This window comes from Chenopodium quinoa, unplaced genomic scaffold (genome assembly GCF_001683475.1).
Source record: "Chenopodium quinoa cultivar QQ74 unplaced genomic scaffold, ASM168347v1, whole genome shotgun sequence".
NCBI lineage: Eukaryota > Viridiplantae > Streptophyta > Magnoliopsida > Caryophyllales > Amaranthaceae > Chenopodium > Chenopodium quinoa.
In genome coordinates, this window is record NW_018745533.1 from 1,342,704 (window position 1) to 1,363,621 (window position 20,918).

General features: G+C 34.0%; 4 protein-coding genes across 4 annotated transcripts; 1 reads left to right on the forward strand and 3 right to left on the reverse strand.

Annotated features, from left to right (window-relative positions):
• The first annotated feature begins 3,714 nt into the window (after nt 1-3,714).
• Nucleotides 3,715-9,336, forward strand: LOC110715982. Its single transcript, XM_021894604.1, has 6 exons — nt 3,715-5,619; nt 6,292-6,719; nt 6,893-7,054; nt 7,833-7,908; nt 7,998-8,153; nt 8,901-9,336. Exons 1-6 carry the CDS (start codon nt 3,910-3,912, stop codon nt 9,039-9,041), a joined length of 2,673 nt encoding a protein of 890 aa, XP_021750296.1. The 5' UTR covers nt 3,715-3,909; the 3' UTR covers nt 9,042-9,336.
• Nucleotides 9,337-9,420: 84 nt separating this feature from the next.
• Nucleotides 9,421-12,490, reverse strand: LOC110715983. The gene is made up of 9 exons (XM_021894605.1): nt 11,823-12,490; nt 11,477-11,675; nt 11,305-11,357; nt 10,848-10,884; nt 10,657-10,722; nt 10,355-10,459; nt 10,116-10,269; nt 9,894-9,970; nt 9,421-9,810 (listed from the first exon to the last, which is right to left on the reverse strand). The coding sequence occupies exons 1-9, from the start codon at nt 11,936-11,938 to the stop codon at nt 9,745-9,747; spliced, it is 873 nt and encodes a 290-aa protein (XP_021750297.1). The 5' UTR covers nt 11,939-12,490; the 3' UTR covers nt 9,421-9,744.
• Nucleotides 12,491-15,180: 2,690 nt separating this feature from the next.
• Nucleotides 15,181-16,116, reverse strand: LOC110715817. Its single transcript, XM_021894432.1, has one exon. The coding sequence runs from the start codon at nt 16,084-16,086 to the stop codon at nt 15,466-15,468; it is 621 nt and encodes a 206-aa protein (XP_021750124.1). The 5' UTR covers nt 16,087-16,116; the 3' UTR covers nt 15,181-15,465.
• Nucleotides 16,117-16,958: 842 nt separating this feature from the next.
• On the reverse strand, nt 16,959-20,483 carry LOC110715819. The gene is made up of 5 exons (XM_021894433.1): nt 20,088-20,483; nt 19,857-20,013; nt 18,176-18,328; nt 17,680-17,855; nt 16,959-17,567 (listed from the first exon to the last, which is right to left on the reverse strand). The coding sequence occupies exons 2-5, from the start codon at nt 19,995-19,997 to the stop codon at nt 17,459-17,461; spliced, it is 579 nt and encodes a 192-aa protein (XP_021750125.1). The 5' UTR covers nt 19,998-20,013; nt 20,088-20,483; the 3' UTR covers nt 16,959-17,458.
• Nucleotides 20,484-20,918: the final 435 nt, after the last annotated feature.

Sequence of the window (20,918 nt, forward strand, 5' to 3'; positions counted from 1 at the left end):
TATACTTCAGGCCACAAGATCAACACTTTATAATACGAGGTATATATCAGTGTATGTATTATCCAAACTACATACTCGTAATAGTTTTTAGGGGTGACATTCGATTTTTGATTCTGATTTAGGCCAAATCTAATTCAATTCAAAGGAAAATTTGACTTTCAATTTTTCAATGCAATTCGATCCAAATTTCTCACTAAATCTAATTTGTTCAAATTCAAGCTAAAATATGTTGCAAATTTTTATAGCCTTATGCGATTATTAAAAAAATCTAATCTAATATATATATATATATATGGGAGTTTTTCCCGAGTTTTTAGAGAGCCACATAAGATTTAATTTTCTTAGCGCGCCATGTAGGGTTATAAATTCCAATTGTAGCCAATCAAATAAGAGATTATTATTTTCTTTTAGAATTAAATAATTCAAATGTCATGTAAGCAAAATTGACGAATGAGATTTCCCGGTTTAAATTAATTAAATATAAAATATGATCTTTTGATATCAGGAATTTTATCAAAATATATAACAAATTTTAGCACATAAATATATATAAAAAAATTATTTTAAAAAATTCAAACAAACCGTACATCGCACAGGCTTCATCTAGTATATATATATATTTCAGAACTAGTTTTACATGATTCATACTTCGTACAAGTTTTGAAAACATAGTTTTACTAATTATCAATATACTACGGCAGCCAACGCGTGCGATGCGCGTGGAGTGGCTTGTCCTTTCTTGATGTTTATATTGGGTTGTGTTTAAACTCTTTACGACATTGGGTTTTACAGAAAATATTTTGATAAATTAATGGAATGTGTATGTTGGGTTGTATTTAAACTTTTCATTTTTCCTACACGACTTTTCTAGTTGTTTACAATTTTTTTCTCAAGAAACATCTATGCAATTATTCAACAATGCAATATATATATGTGAACTTTAAATTTACCTATAATATATTTACCTATATTATAAATCTATAACTAATACTAAAATAGCAATCGCTGACATCTTCCTATTCTAAAATTAAACACATATCATGCTGTCATTAAAAAATTTCCCTCTAAAACTATAACAGAGGTTTTTCAGTGTGGCAGGCCACATGGTGCGGCAGGGGTTACTTGTAGGGTGTTATCGGTTTTGTCAGGGGTTACTTGTATTTTGGGTTACTTGTATGAGTTACTTGTATTTTGGGGTTACTCGTATAAGTTACCCTACAAGTAACCCCTAATCAAAACCAGTAACACCTTACGAGTAACCCCAGAATACAGGTAACACCCTACAAGTAACCCCTGATCAAAACCAGTAACACCTTACGAGTGACCCCAAAATACAAGTAACACCCTGGCAAAAACCAGTAACAACGTACAAGTAACCCCAGAATACAAGTAAGGGCATGTTCTCTTACGTTGAAATTAAATTCAGTTCAGTTCAGTTCAGTTCAGTTCAGCTCACTTCAGTTCAGTTCAATTCAGCTCCTAATTTCCTTCTCGTATAAAATATTCAGTTCAGTTCAGTTCAGCTCAGCTCAGCTCAGTTCAGTTCAGTTCAGCTCCTAATTTTCTTCTCTTATAAAATATTCAGTTCAGTTCAGTTCAGTTTAGTTCAGCTCAGTTCAGTTCACTTCACTTCAGTTCAGCTGAGTTCAGTCAATGAGAACAGACCCTAACACCAGTTAAGTTCAGTTAATGAGAACAGGCCCTAACACCATACAAATAACCCCTGACGCACCATGTGGCCAGCCACATTTGTAAACCTATAAATGATGTCATCATTTTATAATTTTTTTTGTTAAAATTTTGGTAAGCTATATTCTTATTAGTATCAATTTCTAAAAAACAATCTATTCTCTCTAACAATAATGATTTAATTTTTCTTTCTCAAGTATTCCTTTTTTTTTTTTTGAACGGCTTCCTCAAGTATTCCTTTCATCATTCAATTTTTCTATGAGCTCTATTTTTTTTCTTTTTAAATATTTGATGTATTATTTGTTTTGAGATATTTTTTGCTTTAATTTGATATGAAAAAATAAAAAAATATAGAAAATTTATTTGTTCAAATCGTGCATCGCACGAGACTAATATAGTACGTACTAACGTGAGATAATTTTTGGAGGGATTCTTCCCTCCAAAACAATACTACTTTTTTTTTTTTTTCAAAATCATTAATTTATTTATAAACTTCCTTATTTATTTATTTGTGGTTAACTATTGACTTTTATTTTTTTGAAAGAGTTGACTATTGACTTGTATTTATATAGGGACTTCTATATTTTAATTAATACTCAATATTAATTTAAGACCCGAGCATGGTTCGGGCATTATCTAGTTATAATATAAAGGAAAATTTTACAAGAATAATCCAGCCTTTGTATCATTCTCCCAAAATAATCCAACCTTTCGATTAACCTTGAATAATCCTAAGTTTACTATATATTTTCTCCTAGCAACCCCAGCAGGTCACCTTACCCTTTTTAACCGGTTACCATCCACGTGGCAATTTTTGATTGGTCAAATTTTTATTTTTTCTTTAAATAATAAATTTAAATTCTGATTTTTTTTTTTTTTTAAAAAAAACTTCTATCTCCTTCCCCTCTGTTTGTTTCCCTCTCCTCTTCCTTCCTCCATTATCACCCACCAACACCACTCAACACACCATCACAATACTACAAACACCACGGCCTAGAACCACCACAAACACCCACCGGCATCACCACAACATCCATGACCCACCCACAACCAAAAACAACACCCACAACATCAACGGCTTACGACCGCCCCAATTCAGCCCAAAATTCAATTGAGAGGGAGAAAAGAGAAGGAAATTGGTGGGAGTTGGGGTTTCGTGTTTTGGGTAGGTAGAATTGGGGTTTCGGGTATGGGTTGGTGAATTCGGGTATGGGTGATTTCGACTAGGTGGGATTGGTGGTTTTGAGTCTGGTGGGAGTGGGTTTGGGTGGGGTTAGTGGTGGCGGTGGTGGTGGTGGCTAAGTTACGGGCTAATTGCGAGGTTGTGGCACGTGGAGGGATGGTTGACAGGGAGAGGAGGTGCTAGTGGGGCGGGCTGATTGATGGGAAAATGGGTTAGGCTAACAGTGAGGTGAGGTGAGGTAGTGCACAGTGGCGGCAAGGTTGAGAGAGGTGAAGGAGCCATTGTTAACGATTGGAAGCTTGAAATAGTGTTGAAGAGGGGAAAAGGAAGAAGGCAGGGAAAATTTAGGAAAATAAAAAATAAAATAAAAATAAAAAAGTAACCTGAAGTTCAGATAACCGGTCAAAAAGGTTTGGTAAGAGAAGATAAGTAGCAAACTTAAGATTATTCAAGGTTAATCAAAAGGTTGAATTATTTTGGGAGAACATGCTAAATTAAAGGTTGGATTATTCTTGTGAAATTTTCTTAATATAAAAGTGCATAAATGTAAGGGGAGAGAAAGCTCAACACTCATTATTACATCTGCACACGTGGAAGGACATAAATGTAAGAAATTATTATTATATATGGGGAACATAAACAAACATTTTGAAGGGCATATATGTCCGTGCACTATTCATAAGCGCAATCTTCTACTTTTTATAAAGTAGGAAAATAGTCCATATTTACCATATAAATACACAATTTACTATTTTCGATTTTTGGTTCCAATCAAAATCAATCCAATAAATGAATTTTAATCTTAATCAAAATTAACAACACCCTAGTATTTTTCCAAAAAAAAAAAAAAAAAAAAAAAAAAAAGTCACAATAATTGGCGGGAAATAAAAGTCTTCTAGAGGAAGAAACCAACACTCCCATTTACAACATCACTCCAATATCCCCCAACATTCCTGAGCCGTTTTCCGGTCATTCTTCCAAAACTGCCTTTCTCTCTCTTCTTTCCTCTCCCATTTTCTCTCTCCTCCCTTCCCAAAATGCCGGTTCTCAGGTCCCGAGAAATTCCCCAATTTCCAAACCCTCAATCTTCTTCCAAAACCCTAGAAATTAATGGGTTTATTGAACCCACAACTCCTTCCAAAACCATTCAATCATTAGCAAATTCGACCAATTCTAGCCCTAATTCCGTCGATTTTGAGTCCAATTTGGTTTCGATGTCGGCCCCACCTATTCGTCGAAGTAATCGTCTCGCTTCGAAGCCGAATTCCGAGGAGAATACCCGGAAATTGGCTTCTGATTACACCGCTAAGCGTCGGAGAAATGAGACTGTTGGTAAGACGATGCCATTTCATTTGGATGATGATGAAGTTAAAGATGTGGATTGTTTTGATGGTTTAGGGTTGAGTTCATTTGATGAGAATAGTGTTAGGGTTTCTGATTGTGATTCTATTGTAGAAGAGTGTTTGAAGAAGTTGAAAAGGGAGGATTTTGATTGTTCGGAGGAAGAAGATGGGTGGTTGAGTTTAAGGTCAGGGACGAAGGTAGCCAAGAATTTGGGGGATGAGGGCGAAATTGATTCTAGTAGAGAGGGAATGGGAAAGGGTAAATTGATTGAAGATGGTGGTGGTTTTGAGGATGAGGCAATGATAGAGGGAAATGGGTGTTTGAGTTTAAGGTCAGGGATGAAGGTAGTGAGGAATTTGTCGAATGAGCGCGAAATCGATTCTGTTAAGGAGGGAAAGGGAAAGGGAAAGGACATTTTGATTGAAGAAAATGGTGATTGTGAGAATGAGAGAAATATGTCCTTTGGTTTTATGTCAGCGATGGAAAATTTGAACAACTTAATGGAAGAATGCGATTACCTTACCGGAAACGGAAAGGGAAAGGGAAAGGGAAAAGGAAAAGCTGTTTTGAATAAGGTGGATGATGATTTAGAGAATGAGAGATTGAAGAGCTCAAGAAGAAGGTTTAGTAGAGAAGAGAAGGGGAAAGGTGCAATTTCAGGGAGGTTTAGTAGAGAGGAGAAGGGGAAAGGTGTAAAGTCCGAAAGCGATGGCGAATTCAATGATGTAGAATTGGGTTTAGCTGTTCAACTTTCTATGGCTGGTAGTGAGATGGGAGGTTTGGTGAATAAGATGGATGATGATGTTCATGAGAATGTAGTACTTGAGGAGCGTACTAAGGATTTGAGGGCTCAACATAAAGATATAGCAAGGCGAAATGCTTCGAAGTATGCCTTTTTTGATGCTCGGGAAGAAGAGAATGATGTGAATGATGAGGACGACGATGATGATGAAGAAATTCAAGCAGAAGAACCAGTTGGGAATGTTGAAGATTGGCCCGGACCATTTTCAACTGCCATGAAAATTATAAGGGATAGAGAGAAGAACTCGAGTCGTCAAGCACGTGATTCGAGTTCTGTTAAAGAAGGGTTTCCATTGGTATCTTGGACTCCTAGGAAAGAAAGGGACCTTGAGTGCAGGAAGCGAGAGGCCCCTTCATTGATAAGTTTGTGCTTGAATGTCCTGGCAGAGAATGTTGATGCAATCACTTCTCTTGATACTGTCCCTGATGCATTGAGGAACAAGCTTAGTCGGTTGCTTTGTGATTCTAGGAAGATGAATCCACATTTTCTCGGTCTTCTTCTTGACGGGTCTCCTTCAGAGATACGCCTTAGCGACTGTTCGTGGCTAGAAGAGCGTGTGTTTGAGAAGTTGTTTGAAGCTTGTGACACTAAAATCATGACGGTATATTGGATTGCTTTTTCCTTGTGCTTTTTTTTTTTTTTTTTTATAATGTATTGGTGAAATTGAAGTTGATTTTCTTAGCTTTAGTAGCTTGTATATCCTTAGTTCTTTTCCAAATGTGTGAGATGAGCTTAATTGGGACTTTATCATACATTCATACTGTTATATTACCTGGTTATTACTTATGTTTGAACTTGTGCCATGGCCATAATATTAGAAGTTAAGCTTTACCTGCTGATTATAAGCATACTAATTGGTATCTGCGATCTCATGTTTCCTTCGCCTTCTAGCTGATTGTGTGTATATGTTTGGAAAAGTTGCTTTTTAGCTAGACTGCAAGCCCTTCTGTTGTGCAGCTTCATGTCAGGTGTCTATTTTCTTATTATTAATTGTAATACATGTACCCGAGTCATCCTGCAGTTTGCTATGCTAGATTTGATTCTCAAAAGCAATGGCATATTCATCTTTATTATGTGAGATGTTATTAACTTGGCCATTGGGAGTTAAGCAAACAACCTGGTTTCTCCTTGTATATGAAAAGTAGATTTGTTTTAGTCCTAGTACACTCTACAATGGGAAGACAAGCAGCTTTGCATTCTTTCTTTCATGATCACATCTTTTTCCATTAAGCAAATATTGTAATGCTAATTATTATTTTCCATATAAAATTAGGTTTTACAACTTGACCTGTGCGGACATTGTGTATCTGACTCTTTGTTGCGCAAGGCTTTAATACCAAAAGGATTGGAAGCATTGACAACTATATCGTTGAAAGGTGGTTGCCGTATTTCAGATGCTGGCCTTGCTGCACTTGTTTCATCCGCCCCTGCCCTGAGATCTATGAATCTCAGTCAATGCACTCTTTTGACAGATGTTGGCATTGACAGTATTGCTAATTCACTGGGGTTGATTTTGCAAGAATTATATCTTGATGATTGTGAGACTTTAGATGCAATGCGTATCCTTCCTAAACTACAGCAGCTGAAAGCATTGGAAGTGTTGTCACTCAGGGGCATAGTCAGTGTTTCTGACAAATTTATAAAAAAATTATTTGGGGAAAACGGTCAGAACACGAAGGAGCTTGTTTTGGCCAACTGTGTGTAAGTTGATCTTTTCTCCTGAGTACTATTATTTTTTTCTTGTCTTCCTGTAATTGGATCAATATCTTCAGCTTGCTATGCTTCTCTTGTCAAACATATGTGGCAAGTTTTTCCCTCCATTGTGGTCTTTCAACTAATTAGCATGTCCTGCTCACCACCTTTTCTTTGTGCAGAAATTTGACCGATTCTTCTCTGAAGGTCATTGCCAATACGTGTTCTCAGTTACGTGTCCTCGATCTTAGCTATCTGGGGAAGTTGTCTGATGTTGGCATGGCATATATTACAAATGGCTGTCGCAGTATTCAAGATTTGAAACTTTGTCGTTCTCCATTCAGGTAATTTTTGATGCTTCAGTTATTTAATGCTTGACCCTGTTGCTATCTTATCAGTTTTGTTAAGCTTTTAGTGTCATTTTTTCAAACAACACTCTTTTGTTCTCAGTTGTACTTCAGTTTACACGTTTAGACTATAAGAATGTATGTAGGAAATTGTCTGGAGAGGCTTGAGTTTTATTTTATTTTTTGGTGCATCTGGGTCCATCAGGGTCTTGTGGGATTGTTCAGGTTTGTCAAGGTTTTTCATTCCATTTTTGCTGCTTGGTTTACTTTCACTGTTGTAAATAAATTATGATTGATATGTGTGGTTGCTTATTTGTGATTCGTTATCTCTATCTTTTTATATGCACACTTGCCTTTGGCACAATTCTAAGAGGAATGGATAGAGATGAAAATTAAGAGAAAAGTGTGGTGTTGCCGTGTTGAAGAGAGAGAATTTACTTGCTAAGGCCTGTGCAAATAATATTGGATAGTTGGTGAAGGCAAGTGTGGGAAAATGTGGAGGGAGTAAATTTCTCGATTTCCTTTATTTGGTTGGCTTGAACTCATTATTCTTAATAGAATCTTAGAGTCCTCTATTTAAACCCATGGATCCACAATAGGATGATCTCTAACAAAGTAACAAGCACATTGCCTTTTTTTTTTTTTTTTTTTTTAAATCATCGACTTTGTTAGCGGTGTCTTATAAATTTGTAGAATATCGACGTCTGTGATTTATCTTCATTTTGGTTAATTTCAAGGGCAAAATCCCCTGATCATTGCATCCTTTCTGTGACAGTGATGATGCTATTGCTGCGTTCCTTGAAACCTCTGGAGAATCTTTGATAGATTTATCTCTTAATAACATCTCCAAGGTGATGCCCATTCTTTCTTTTGCATGTCCTTGAGATATCTGAACGATCCATTTATAGTTTGGATTCTTAGAATATGTTTGTTTCTACAGGTTGGTCAGAATACCACCATTTCTCTGGCTAGGCGTTGCAAAAATCTTGAGAGCTTGGATCTCTCCTGGTGCCGTCTCCTTACAAACGAGGCACTGGGATTAATTGCAGATAGCTGCTTATCTCTCAGGTTGCTCAAACTTTTTGGTTGCACACAGGTACATTAATCCTTGCTCATAACTTGTAATGCCTAGTGGGAATTATTTGGCCTGGTTTCCTATTACCGTTGGTTACACCATATTATTAACAAGGCCAGGTTTGTGTTTGTACTACTTTATGCGTGTGTTAGTATTCTTGAATGTATAAATTTAGTGAAAATTTTTAGGCACATGGCTTAGGCGACTAGCATACATATCAGCAAGCAATTACTTTTGTTACTCTCTCCTCTAATGAGGTTGGCCACATTTGATTTGGGATTAAAAACAATCGAGCTGAAATGCCATAACTATCCCTCTCTATGAGAGTATTTTGCATGTACATACTACGAGAAAGTTTTTTCAGTGATACCCTGTCTATATGCTCTCACTTTTTAAATAATATAAACTCAGACAAAGTACCTTGTAAATCTAGAATAATGAGTTCCAATAAGCTACTTGTATTAGCTTTCAGATTAAGTCCAAATAAGTGTTGGAAAACACACATGTACTGAAGAAGATCAAAGTTTCTTTGTCAGAGTATAAGAATTAGCCCCGAAGTCCCAGCTTCAGGTGAACAGTCAGATTATATTTGCATATCTGATATCTTCAACAAAATAGACTTAATTTCTTTTGGGACTATAATATACGCTGTTGTGGTGCACAAACGCACAATCATCTGATCTTTTTAGAAATACTAAAGTAGGTTTTAGTGGTATTTCAGGTGTTAGTGATTGTCTCTCTAATATCTCTATGATTTACTTTGGCCAGGTTACGGAGGTTTTTGTGGACGGGCACTCAAACCAACATTTACATATTGTTGGGTTGAAGCTGACTCCAATTCTGGAGCATATCAAGAGACCAGATTTCCAACAAGGACCATTGCATTATTCCACCTTTACTCCATATTGATTCTTCATTTTGGTGGCTCGCAATGCTTCATATAAGGCAACAATTCCCTGATAATATTTTTGTTTCAATCTAACTTTGTGAAATGGTTCAACCCATTCTTATGGCATTTTTGTGACTTGTAATTGCCCTTGCAACATTTTATTTTTGTACAGAGAAGTCAATAGCTAGACTAATGGTAGATTTTGTGATCAGAATACAGGGATCACATTTTAGCACATGTTGCTAATGTTTTTGTCAATGTCTTTTGACAGTATAATGTTACCTCAGTAATATAGCAAGCAGATGCTTCCTTTCATTTTTTTTTGTTTTTGGTATCATTTCTTGATACTTGCAACACTTTTGACCTTTGAATTATTTACAATAATTACTTTGACTATCTTTGATGGTTCGTTCGGAGCACATATTACATGTATCCACATTTATACACAATAATAGCCTTGACCATCCTTGGAGAGCATAAATTCAATATATCATGTTATAATTTTTGCAATGGAGATTTTATATGAGGCTACTGCAATTGAACAGCATTTTGCATAATGCAACAGACGCAGTAATTTGTTGCAATAAAATTTACATATGATTGCAGTATATGTGCACGCGCCTTACTGGGAGCACGGTTCTTGGTATGCTCGGGTGTAAGAAATAATCTGTAGAATGAATGTAGGAAATAATATGTAAGCAGGGGAATATGTCCGATTTTGGGTTATGTCTTGCAGCTAAGCAGGTACATCTGTTCCTCTACTAATTGCTGGCTTGCTACTTCTACAATCTGATGAAATGATGCAACAAATCGGTTTAGGTTTTAATCATGAACTTAACATATAACAACCTATTTAATTTCAATATTTTTACCTCAAAACCCAATCTCTGATACAGTTGCCGAGCTGGTGTGTTCTTTCTATGAACATGAACAAATATCGTATCTGCACCTGTTACAAGTCGAAAATCAACATTCAACAAAGACCATTAGAAATCAGATTTCGGAAACTAATCTTCAGGTTTGTAATTACTAGCTAATCATCTAGAATACTTAGTTATTTTCTTATAAAATCTTCAATATTTATCAAGTGTTACCCTTTGATTTTGCAGATTTTATTGCAAACTTCAACATGTTGAGGGCAATGCCCTTGCGCCGAGCTGATTTTGCAACGCATAAGTTTGCAACATAACCGTATCTGCTTGCTTCCTTCTTCTCAATGCTGCAGAATAAAGGTGCCTGAACTCTTTCCTAGAATGTAACTTCTTGTTTCTCAGAAAATTTTGTACGATTAACTTCTGGATTAATATAAGAGTTTAAGGCTAATTTTTGTTACCCCAGGAAATGATTCTCCTTGCAGCAAGTATCGAATACTCAAATCCAAAGTTCCTACCACACTTTTGAGTATGGTATGTTTAACGTTATTAGCTTCCCTTTTAACCTGCATTGCAATAGGACAGCTTCTTAATTAATATCGATTTTGCATGAAATAACAAAAGGTTATACCTATTATATGGTATATATATGATTATTACATTGTCAATTGTGAAATTATAATTGAATTATTATGATCTGGGATGATAGAAGAACCAGATTATCGATGTATAATTTCAATCTTTCATTGTATGGAGGATATACCGCGATAATACATGTAGACTGTTGGCCTTGGTATCCCCTGCATCTTCTTTTTAGAGCATTGTATTCCTAGTTAAAATGATTATAAGAGTCATTAGTATTAGGACTAATTGTCTTTCAAAAAAAAAAAGTATTAGGACTAATTGTGATACATCTCGTTGTAAGTGATATCATTCATTGATATAAACTTATACCTGGTCTGCGAATTTCCTTTTGTAGCTCTCAGCATATCTGATTTATTGAACACACTAATGTTAGTATTCATCATTAGTTACATGGCTAAATAACCGTGTGTAGCTTCAACTTTCATATGTTATCTCATATTTGATCACAACATAATCGTGATATGTTAATATGGCATATGCGTATTTGAAGGTATATTGGTGGCATTTTCGGGAATCTCAGTAGCCTAACGTCATGTTCAGCAAAATTAGTTGTATCTGTTAGCTATTAGCTTTTGAGTTATAAACTGTAATTCTCTCAATCTAGATTCTATTTATACACCTAATAACTTAATTAGATATTTAAGTTGCATACTAACATAAAGTATTATGAAAATGATTAAACAAAATCGCGATTTAAAATAAATTTGGATTTTATTAAGGTTTAATTTTTCTTATATATATTCCACCTAACTACAGTTAAACGTACCTTTCATTTGGTCGATCCTCCCAGTGACTTTCGGCACGAAGCCAGGCTGCTGTCTACCACAAATACAATTGGACAACCCAATTTATATAAATTCCAAAATATCTCATGTAATAATCTGGCTTATATTATTAATTCTTTTATAATATAATGTAAGTAATAAGTAATAACATACCCAATATTCTTCATTAAGCTCTGCTTCTCTAGCCACAAACATCCCAAAACTTCTGCTTTCTTGGTTAATCTCTGTATCTAATTGCTGCAATTTCGTAAATTTAAGGTCTGATTTCTCCATCGTTGTATCGAAACAAGGCGATTGTGTTCGCCTCGTTACACCTTCTTCTACTCCTAGAGAGGGTGTTGCCTGCATTTCCCTGATGATAAAACCATGTTTTATGTTACATGTCACACTGAATGATGTATGATATATATATTCTCTGTTAATAATATATGGTCCTTGACCTTAAAAATACAAGTACGAGTTTTATTATGAGACAGAGGGAATAATACGTGTAACTTACATTCTACAGATCATGTCGCGACGGGTTCTTCCACGGCATGGTTCGGTACATGTTGAGTAATATTTGCAGAAGGAAGGTTGAGAGGATAAAGCAAGCTTTGAAAACATGTTGTACATGAAATTAATGGATAAAATGGAACTTTAAGCTAAAAAAAATGGATTGAAATATTGAAGTTTTAGTGGATTAGATGCATATTTGTATACATAATAAACTGTTGGAAAAATGCCAAAAAGAAGTAATGTGATGGAGGAAGAAATGGCAACGTTTAAAACTACAAGCCAGTCAAGTTTAAGGGGAGTTATGTGGGACCCAAAAATGAGATTTTAATAGAAATGACCATAAGTTTTAGCTGGATTTGTAAATGGATTTTGTATGGGCATGTGGATTGAATGGTGGGGTAGTTAATACTTTCCCATCAATTCAAGAGAGAGAAATTATTGTCTTAATCACATCTCCACTTGATTCAATTGAAGTGGAAATTTCATGTGATTCTTTTGGTTGTGGCAATTATTTTATGTTTGTTTTTTTTTTAATTCAATGATTATGGATTTTGTATGGGCATATGGTTTAAGGATGGTTTATTTGAAGTATGTTAGGTGGGAGTTTTTGAGGTTTTGATGTATAAAACATTTGAAATTTATAAGCATTTGATGTTAGAGATAAGGATAAAAGGGTGGCATAGAGATACGGATATGAGAAGGATTAATAGTTTTTTAAGCTGTTTAATATGAGTTAAGGATAAGATTGAGATAAGTGACAATTTTTTTTTTTTTTTTTTTTTTTTTTTTTTTTATACGAGAAGTGGTAAAGCTACATGAATACTTTACCATGCCTTCCTTTTATATTAAGGGCAGTTTTGTCGTTTTTAATTTCCTTTTTTCCTTAATATACCACTTTGCTGGTTCTTCCTATGTATTAAATTGTAGGGATAGATTATGTTTCATTCCTATTTTATCCCATTTTAACTATATATCGTCCCTAAAGAAACACTGAATTTCATTTATGGTACTCCCCTCTATAATTTTCTCTTCCCTCTTACTCCACTAAACAAGCTTCCTCTTCGGATATATGGCGGAGTTTGATCATCAAGTAAGGTGTTTTTGTGACATGTGAGCATAATGGGGTTCGTTGATGGTGTGTTGCATGATTGCATCTCACCACACTGCTTTGGAGATACAACTTTATACGTTCTAGAGATACGCAATTGAAAATTATAAGAGTTACAACTTTATGCGTGTTCAAGATATGCAATTGAAAATTATAAGAGGATGTGATAATGATACATTATTATGGTCTTGTACTTGAATGATTTTATACCTATATTGAAATTGTGCTATAAACTTCCTCAAGAAAAGACATTGAGAGGGAATTGACTAAGGGCCTGTTCCGATTGACTGAACTCAGCTGAACTGAACTGAACTGAACTGAACTTATTAATTAGAAATTTTTAACTACGGATTAGTGATCTTTGATTATTTATTGATTATTTATTACTATACATATGTGTATATACAAATGTACATATTATTATTATTAATATTATTATTATTATTATTAATATTATTATTATTATTATTAATTATTGATTATTATTTATTGATTATTATTATTATTGTTATTATTATCATTATTATTTATTGATGATTATTATTATTATTTATTGATTATTATTATTAGTATTATTATTTCAATTATTATTGTTATTATTATTGTTGTTATTATTATTATTATTATTTATTGATTATTATTATTATTTATTACTTATTGATTATTATTATTATTATTATTATTATTATTATTGTTAATATTATTACTATTATTATTGTTGTTGTTGTTGTTGTTGTTGTTGTTGTTGTTGTTGTTGTTGTTGTCGTCGTCGTCGTTGTAATAATAGCTTAAAAGAATGAAATTTGGCTTTATATCATTAGCAATATCATTAGATGTAAATTAAGAGCTGAACTGAACTGAACTGAATTTCAACGGAAGAGAATAGGCCCTAAGTGAGTTTCATAATGTTGTAAGAAAAGACATAATTATAATTAGTACATTGTTTGTAACCTAAAACTAATTGCTAAAAATCTGAAACATAGCAATCATTGCCCACGGTATCTTATTCCCTTTACAATTTGCTAATTATTTTATATTATTATACGAAGTAGTATTAATCATTAATGTGATTGCTTTCACTTATACGAAACAATTATTGACTTCTTGACCTTTGACGCTCTCTTACTCCTATTTTTGTTTAAGCTGTCAATGAGCTAGTCCATTTGCTCTATCTATATATGTCCCTAATTGGGGCATGGGCTTGGAATGTTTGCTAGCCAATTATACAATTTACAAAAGCATGTGGAAATAGGCGTTTGGATTGGATTTTGCTAGGTTGAATCATATTGAGTATAATGTAACAGAGCAAGTTTAGCCCCAAGTCTTAAGACTTGGATGTGACATCATTTTTGGTGGTCCCCATTGAAAATGATGTCATCAAATTCTTGTTTAGACTTACACAAATTTATCACTTTAGCCCTAAGACTTAAATATTTGACATATTATATGTAGAAGAGTGTAAAAAAAAAGGGATAATAAAAATAAAAATGAAGTGGGTGAAATGGGTCCCAATCTCAAGTCTTAAGTTGAGTCTTGAAATTTCAAGACTCAACTTGAGACTTGCTTGAGATTTTTGAAGAAAAATGGGAAAAGTTTTAAGTATAAATCTTAAGACTCAAAATGATGATGTCACCCCAAGTCTTAAGACTTGGGGCTAAACTTGCTCTTATATTCGAACAAGTGTAATGCTTCTAACTTTCATATTATATAATTTTTTATTTTTTTTAACATATATTAAGTCAATTGTAATAATCTAAGTTAAAACCGAAATTTTGAATCTTTTACATTCGTCTACCTATTTTTCTTTTTTAGGCATATTGTACTGATTATGGCGGATTTTTTTTAGAAAAAAAAAATGAGGTAAGGTGTTCAATTTGTTTGCAGAAATAATCAAATACTTATGTTATTCATAGTTGTTGCAGAAGTAATTAGTTAAAATGGAATGTCTAATTTAATAAACAATGACTACAATTATTGAGCAGGGTTGGCATTTCTAAAGAAAAAAATTCGGGTGGATTACATTTGCATAATCCGATTCAATACATTCAAATACGTTTCAAATTAATTGACATGTTTTGATTTTTGACACTATTTATAAACTTTATTTTAACTAATGTTTGAATGATATATGATAAAATATAATCTGTCTTATTAGACCCATTTGAACATATACTTTAGCATTTTTTATAATAAACAAAATAATTAAACATAGGATTAAAAAAAAAACATTTCAACTAATACTAATTTGAAATGAAGGAATGATATGCGGATTTGATTATTTATTTTTTTTAAAAAAAAAAACATATTAATCGACTATGTTGACTTGCAAAACTAAGGTATAATTGATAAAGCATTGTTACCTTGGAAGGTATAATTGTCAATCTACTCAAACAGAGAATAGAACATTTTTTTTTGAAGCTGACTAGAGATTACTAGTAGTAATACATAATTCAAATCGAAATTAAAGCACAAATAAAATAACTAATTACACAACAAAAACCTTAATAAAACCATCTTAATATCTTATCCTTCAAAATCATTTTTCACCAAATTTACTCTTCACCTTCTCATCCAACTCCTTAGCCTTGTCCTCAGAAACCTTAACAGCCACCCCATTCGGCACCGATTCCTCATCGATTCCGGCTATCCTCCTACTCCGCTTCCTCGACATCTTCTCCCTCTCCTCCTCCTCCAACCCTTGATACTCCTTCATCCAACACCTATGAATAACACAACTCACCACCAAAACCACAACTTGCAACACAAACATAACCATCAAAATCCCACATTCCAACCTCACCAACACCTTCGCCTCTCTAGGATCCCTTGGTGAATCTAGCATCGATAGGCTTGTTTTCTCCTTCAAAAACAAGGCCATGAAGCTAAGCACTTGGCTAGCAAGCGAGGCGAGTAGGAAGGAAATGTATGTCACAAAACACAAGTGAGTAAGGCGAGAGTATAACCCGAGAAAAGAGGATAAAAGAGATATAGACGAAGATATAAGTAGAGCATAGCCTAAGGAAGTAGGGGGTGTTTTAAGGAGAAGTATAGGAGCAAGTGAAGCAGTAGAAAGTATGAATAAGATTAAGTTTAAGCATGAAAGTAAAAGATTTGGAAAAGAAAATGAATTTCTTAGCTTACAACTTGATGCTGCCATTTTTTTTTTTCTTTTTTTGGGAGAGAAATTAAGAGGTTTAAGTTGATTATATTATTAATGTTGTAAGTTTTGAATTGTTTTTATAAGATTTTGGGGAAATTTAATTTGCCGTTGAAAATGTAACGGATATGTATTTTAGGGACCCATGCATTGTAATGTTATGGACTTTGTGTAACGTTCATTACCTCCTTTTTGGTTTAAAGTTTGAAATGTCATTAGGAATTTTAAACTGTTTGAGACAGCATTATAGGATAATTTTAATTTAAATGTGTGATGTGTGTTTACGTGGCTTTTTGTGAGGAATTTTTGTTAACGGAGTATTTAATTTGTGAATCAAGAGTAGTATGAGGTTCAAATTTAACAATTCTAATTCCAATTTCAATTCCAATTCCGGGTACTTGAAATTTCTATAATCCCTAATGAGCATGACATGTCTAAAAATTTGAGTTTTTTTTTTTTTTAAATCCAATCCAATCCAATCCAAATTACCAAATTCAAATCGGATTAGATTTCATTTTTGGAAGAATCAGATTGAAAGAATTTGAATCCATAATAACCAAACAAACTACATATTATAACTAGGCTTGGACCCAGTAAATTAAAAGCCCAATTGAGATTGCAGGCCTAGTAAAGAGGAAGGATGAGCTTCAAGATAAACAAAAAAATCTCATGGACAATGAAAGTTTTCTTCATTCTGATGAAAGGCTGAAAGCTACAAGACTGTGCCGAGGAAGTGCAAGTAACATCTAACAAAGTAACATCCAACATGTATAAATAGAGAGAATAATTCCCAGAAAATACAAGAGAGGATAGTTCGAAGCAAGAATATAGGACATTGACTGCAGATGAACATGCCATTCAGACGATTCAGCTGTACAGCTAACAATAGGCCACTCGACTAAAAGAGATAGATTAAGACAAGCTGACCATCACATTTTCTTTTACAACATCGATATGTTCTGCCTTTCCTATACTTGCACAATTTCGCTTGATTCGATTAAGAATGAAAACTGATTGCTTATTTGCTTATTCGATTCGTGCACAGTCAGCACAAACTGGCCGACTGTTGGAAATTCTCTGACGTGAAGACAGCATGTCAACTACTATGAGACTAGTTTATATAGTGAATGTAAAGCCTATGGCCCTATTTGATGACAGAGTTGTCTGAACTTAGAGCAAATTGCCAAGAACATGAACCAGCTAAAAATATATAGGTCAAATTCATATTTGCTTATTTCTCAACAAATAAAAAAACAGGCTTTATTTTAAGAAAAACAATGAAAGAAGTGGAGGATGAAAACAAAGCTGTACAAGTACAACTATGACTATGGATACAAGACAGAGAGATTTTCATACTGCCCCGATGTTTCCCTCAGGGATATTGTTCATTTCCGTGTGTGAAGATAGCCTCAACCCTGTCAAGTGATGCTTCCAGGCGTCCTGAGTTCATGTTGAATAATGGTTCTCCTGTGCCTAGAGCACTATGAAAACACACCAAAGGAATTGTTAATACAAGACCAAAAGTAAAAACAGTGCAGACAAACACCACAATAATGCATTCAGTAATGGTATAATGCAGAATATTATACTCACCCGGTAATTTCGGGAAGAACATAATCAGCCCTCCAGCCAAACCGGAAATCCACACCCTCACACAATCCAAGTGATGTCTTATTCCGAATCCGAGATATATTATCTCCTCCCAAACATGAAGTAAGCTTCCATTTCCACCCAATAGCACCTAATGAAAAATTATGACCAATGCCAACCTGCACAATTCAGAAACTTAATTTCCTACTCCATACACCATATCAGTTTATAAAATAATAAGATAATTAAAAGACATGCAACTGTCTAATGATGGCAGAAGAGTAGAAGACTTTAATGCCCACATGAGTCACAAAATAAGACTAATGATGCTTAAGGTCTAACAAAGATGAAGATATGTCGAGAGGAAGGAAACTAAACCTGCAAATTACTGATGCTTAAGGTCTTATAAAAGATAAAGATCTGCTGAGCAAAAGTAAAACAAGATTTTTCTGGCAGTTCAGGTTTAACAAAATTATTCTCAGAAGAAAAAGAATTAAACCTGCAGATTAAGGAATTTTGTTATGGGAATCTTCTTAGAAAGAACGCGCACATCTTGATGTATGGGCTCATATATGAACTTCCATCTTCTCTCGTTGGACAAAGGCTTTAGTACAAGCTTTGTCTGGAAATCATTGATTGGTGAATTATAAAACTGCATCAAAATATCAGTGCATTAGCCATGGGCTCTTTCAGATGAATTACAACTCTATTCCCCTTCCTCACCAGAGAATAATATAGAAAGGAGAAAGCTTTCTAGATCTTCTACTGCCCACAAAGAACAATTTTGATTGTATTTCTATCCATAATCCTGGCATCCATCAAACTCTAATTTGCAAAAATTGACCATCAAGTCAGTAAATTCCGACCTACTAACTCAGTTGCCATGCCTTGTTCCAAAGATACACTTCCCAAGAAAAGCATAAACTAGTACTACATTTCATGCAGGAAACAAACACTAAGCAAAAATGCTGATTGTTCTGTATCAATTAGTAAATGTAGTAATCCTAAGTCCTAAGACCCGATGAAATCCTACTTAATAATAGTACAATGGTATATTATATGGCCTCAAATTGTATACATTTCCAAAATGATACTTGCAGCATCAACAGTCCATAAACAACCCCGTATAAATGTCAAGTCAAGAACAACCCTCTAATAATAAAAAGTTATTATTTCAAGAACTGAAGAGCGACCATTCCCATAATTGGTATGAAGAAATTTCGGGATTTGAAATGGTATCACAAAAGAGCTTGTTATAGGCTGCATAGTTTAAGGGGTATGGTGATAGTTTCCTTACTTGAGTTGAGGCCATGGAGGTATATGATTAATTTGATTTCATCCTCTTGTTACCCTCCCTTAATTAAAAAGGCCATATTCTATTCACTTAATTTTCACTTAATTGGGAAATATAAGTTTGGATAAGATAAATTAGGAAAAATAAGTTCACATAAGAAAAGTTTAGGAATATAAGTTAAGATTAAACTTAATAAGGGTTACATAAATTAATTTACAGCTAAAATAATTTTAAATAAGTGAAATGCAGGTGAATAGAACACACCCATAAGGCCATACCATGTCTGTTCCTCTTGCTCTCAAATTCCATTCCAATCCATGTATTAACATCCAATATTCCAATCCATAAAATAATAATGGTTGCCATTACTCTTTCTGGCTCTCATTCGATTCCACTATTGTATTCCATTCTGTTTATCCCAACCGTAGCCTAAATAATTTCGATTATATATGTGACCCGGGGTGGTCCTTGAACAAGTTGATACAACTAGACTGCTAGAGTGATACTCTGATAATCTACAATGAGCAAAATCGTTGCGCAGGGCGAAGATAATTCAAATAATTCAGCCTTGAAGAACAAAATTCCCAAAAAACAACTAATCAACAATCTAAAAGTACATTACCCAAAGAACATTGCATAATTCAGCCTCATACAATGACACCCACAACCACAAAATCCATGTCAATCCAAACCAGCCACTTCAATTTCAATTACCATTTCATTCATAACAATCAGCATCTTTATACATTTATACTTTAGACCCAACAATTAAATCACCAACAAAATTAAAAAGGATTAAACTTTAAATTTGAAACCATATATAAATTCAACATATAAATTAGGTGAATTAAATAAATAAATCCCATGAAAAAAAAAGTGCAAATACCTCTAAATTAACACCAAGTCTAAACCCTTCATATTCTTTGCGGAATTTGACAAATAATTCTGAGGGAATCAAGTTTATGTTGTAAAGTTCATCCCAAGAAGCTGGTTCCTCAACATTTGCAACAGGCGGATTTGCATCCATTTTCAAACGAATAACCCTGAATTCACGAGCAAAATGTTAATGAAACCTACCATTTCGAATTGTAAAGAAAATAAATGTAAAATTGTTCACCTTTAAATCATCAATTTGAAGTAGGAAATAGTAGAGTGTTCGATGGAAACTAAAACTCCATTAATTCAAATGAAGCATATCTTGTTGTTGCGTTGGTTGTGTGAAAGAACCGACTCGATAAATTGGCCGAGGGGTGGGAACTCAGTCGAGCCATGTGACTCTCTAAGGATGTGTTCTTCACTTCATTGTTTTAAAAGCAAGCGTTAGTTTTTTGTTTTTTTTGGGTCAAAATAAAGCCAGGTGCCCTTAGAGCCACGTAGGGTAGCGACTTGCAAGTTTTGACGAGACATGAATAGGGTGATGGGTGGGGTGTTAACGAACCGAGCCAAAACCGAGCTTGGCTCGTTACACTATTGTTCGAGTTCGAGCCGAGTTTCAAGCTTAAATTATCAATTATCAAGTTTAAGTTACAATAAAACTCGACTTAGATTTGAAAATAAAAACAATATAATGTCTATTTTAATAATATATTATAACTAAGTTTATTTATTTTTCTTAGACTTATAAAAAATATTCTACCAATATTTAAGGTTACGATGTTAAAGAAAAAATAAAAAATATTTTGAGCTTGTTCGCGAGCTTTCGAGCCGGCTAAGCTCATTAACATAACTTAAGTTACAATTCACAAGAATTTCTATTACATAAGTTAAACAAATGCAACATTAAAAAATTACCTATTAGACGACGTATAACTATTTATTGTAAATACTCTACCTTAAAAAAACAAATTTAATCAATACATATAATTTCATTCAATAATGAGCTTTAAAACTTGAAAACATAGATGCACAATCATGTGAGGGATAGCCAGCTTCCGATTTCAAAAGATGT

Bases quoted from the DNA above. Each gene is read 5' to 3' on its own strand.
- LOC110715983 (XM_021894605.1), bottom strand. From the start codon at position 11,938: ATGTACAACATGTTTTCAAAGCTTGCTTTATCCTCTCAACCTTCCTTC. The intron at 10,723-10,847 runs GTATAAGTTTAT...CATTTTAACTAG, and splicing joins AAAGGAAATTCGCAGACCAG to GAATACAATGCTCTAAAAAG. The intron at 10,270-10,354 runs GTAACAAAAATT...GTTACATTCTAG, and splicing joins AAGGAGAATCATTTCCTGGG to GAAAGAGTTCAGGCACCTTT.
- LOC110715982 (XM_021894604.1), top strand. From the start codon at position 3,910: ATGCCGGTTCTCAGGTCCCGAGAAATTCCCCAATTTCCAAACCCTCAA. The intron at 6,720-6,892 runs GTAAGTTGATCT...TTCTTTGTGCAG, and splicing joins CTTGTTTTGGCCAACTGTGT to AAATTTGACCGATTCTTCTC. The intron at 8,154-8,900 runs GTACATTAATCC...TACTTTGGCCAG, and splicing joins AACTTTTTGGTTGCACACAG to GTTACGGAGGTTTTTGTGGA.
- LOC110715817 (XM_021894432.1), bottom strand. From the start codon at position 16,086: ATGGCAGCATCAAGTTGTAAGCTAAGAAATTCATTTTCTTTTCCAAAT.
- LOC110715819 (XM_021894433.1), bottom strand. From the start codon at position 19,997: ATGGATGCAAATCCGCCTGTTGCAAATGTTGAGGAACCAGCTTCTTGG. The intron at 18,329-19,856 runs GTATTTGCACTT...ATTTTGATGCAG, and splicing joins GACTTGGTGTTAATTTAGAG to TTTTATAATTCACCAATCAA. The intron at 17,856-18,175 runs GTTTAATTCTTT...TGAATTGTGCAG, and splicing joins CAAAATTCCTTAATCTGCAG to GTTGGCATTGGTCATAATTT.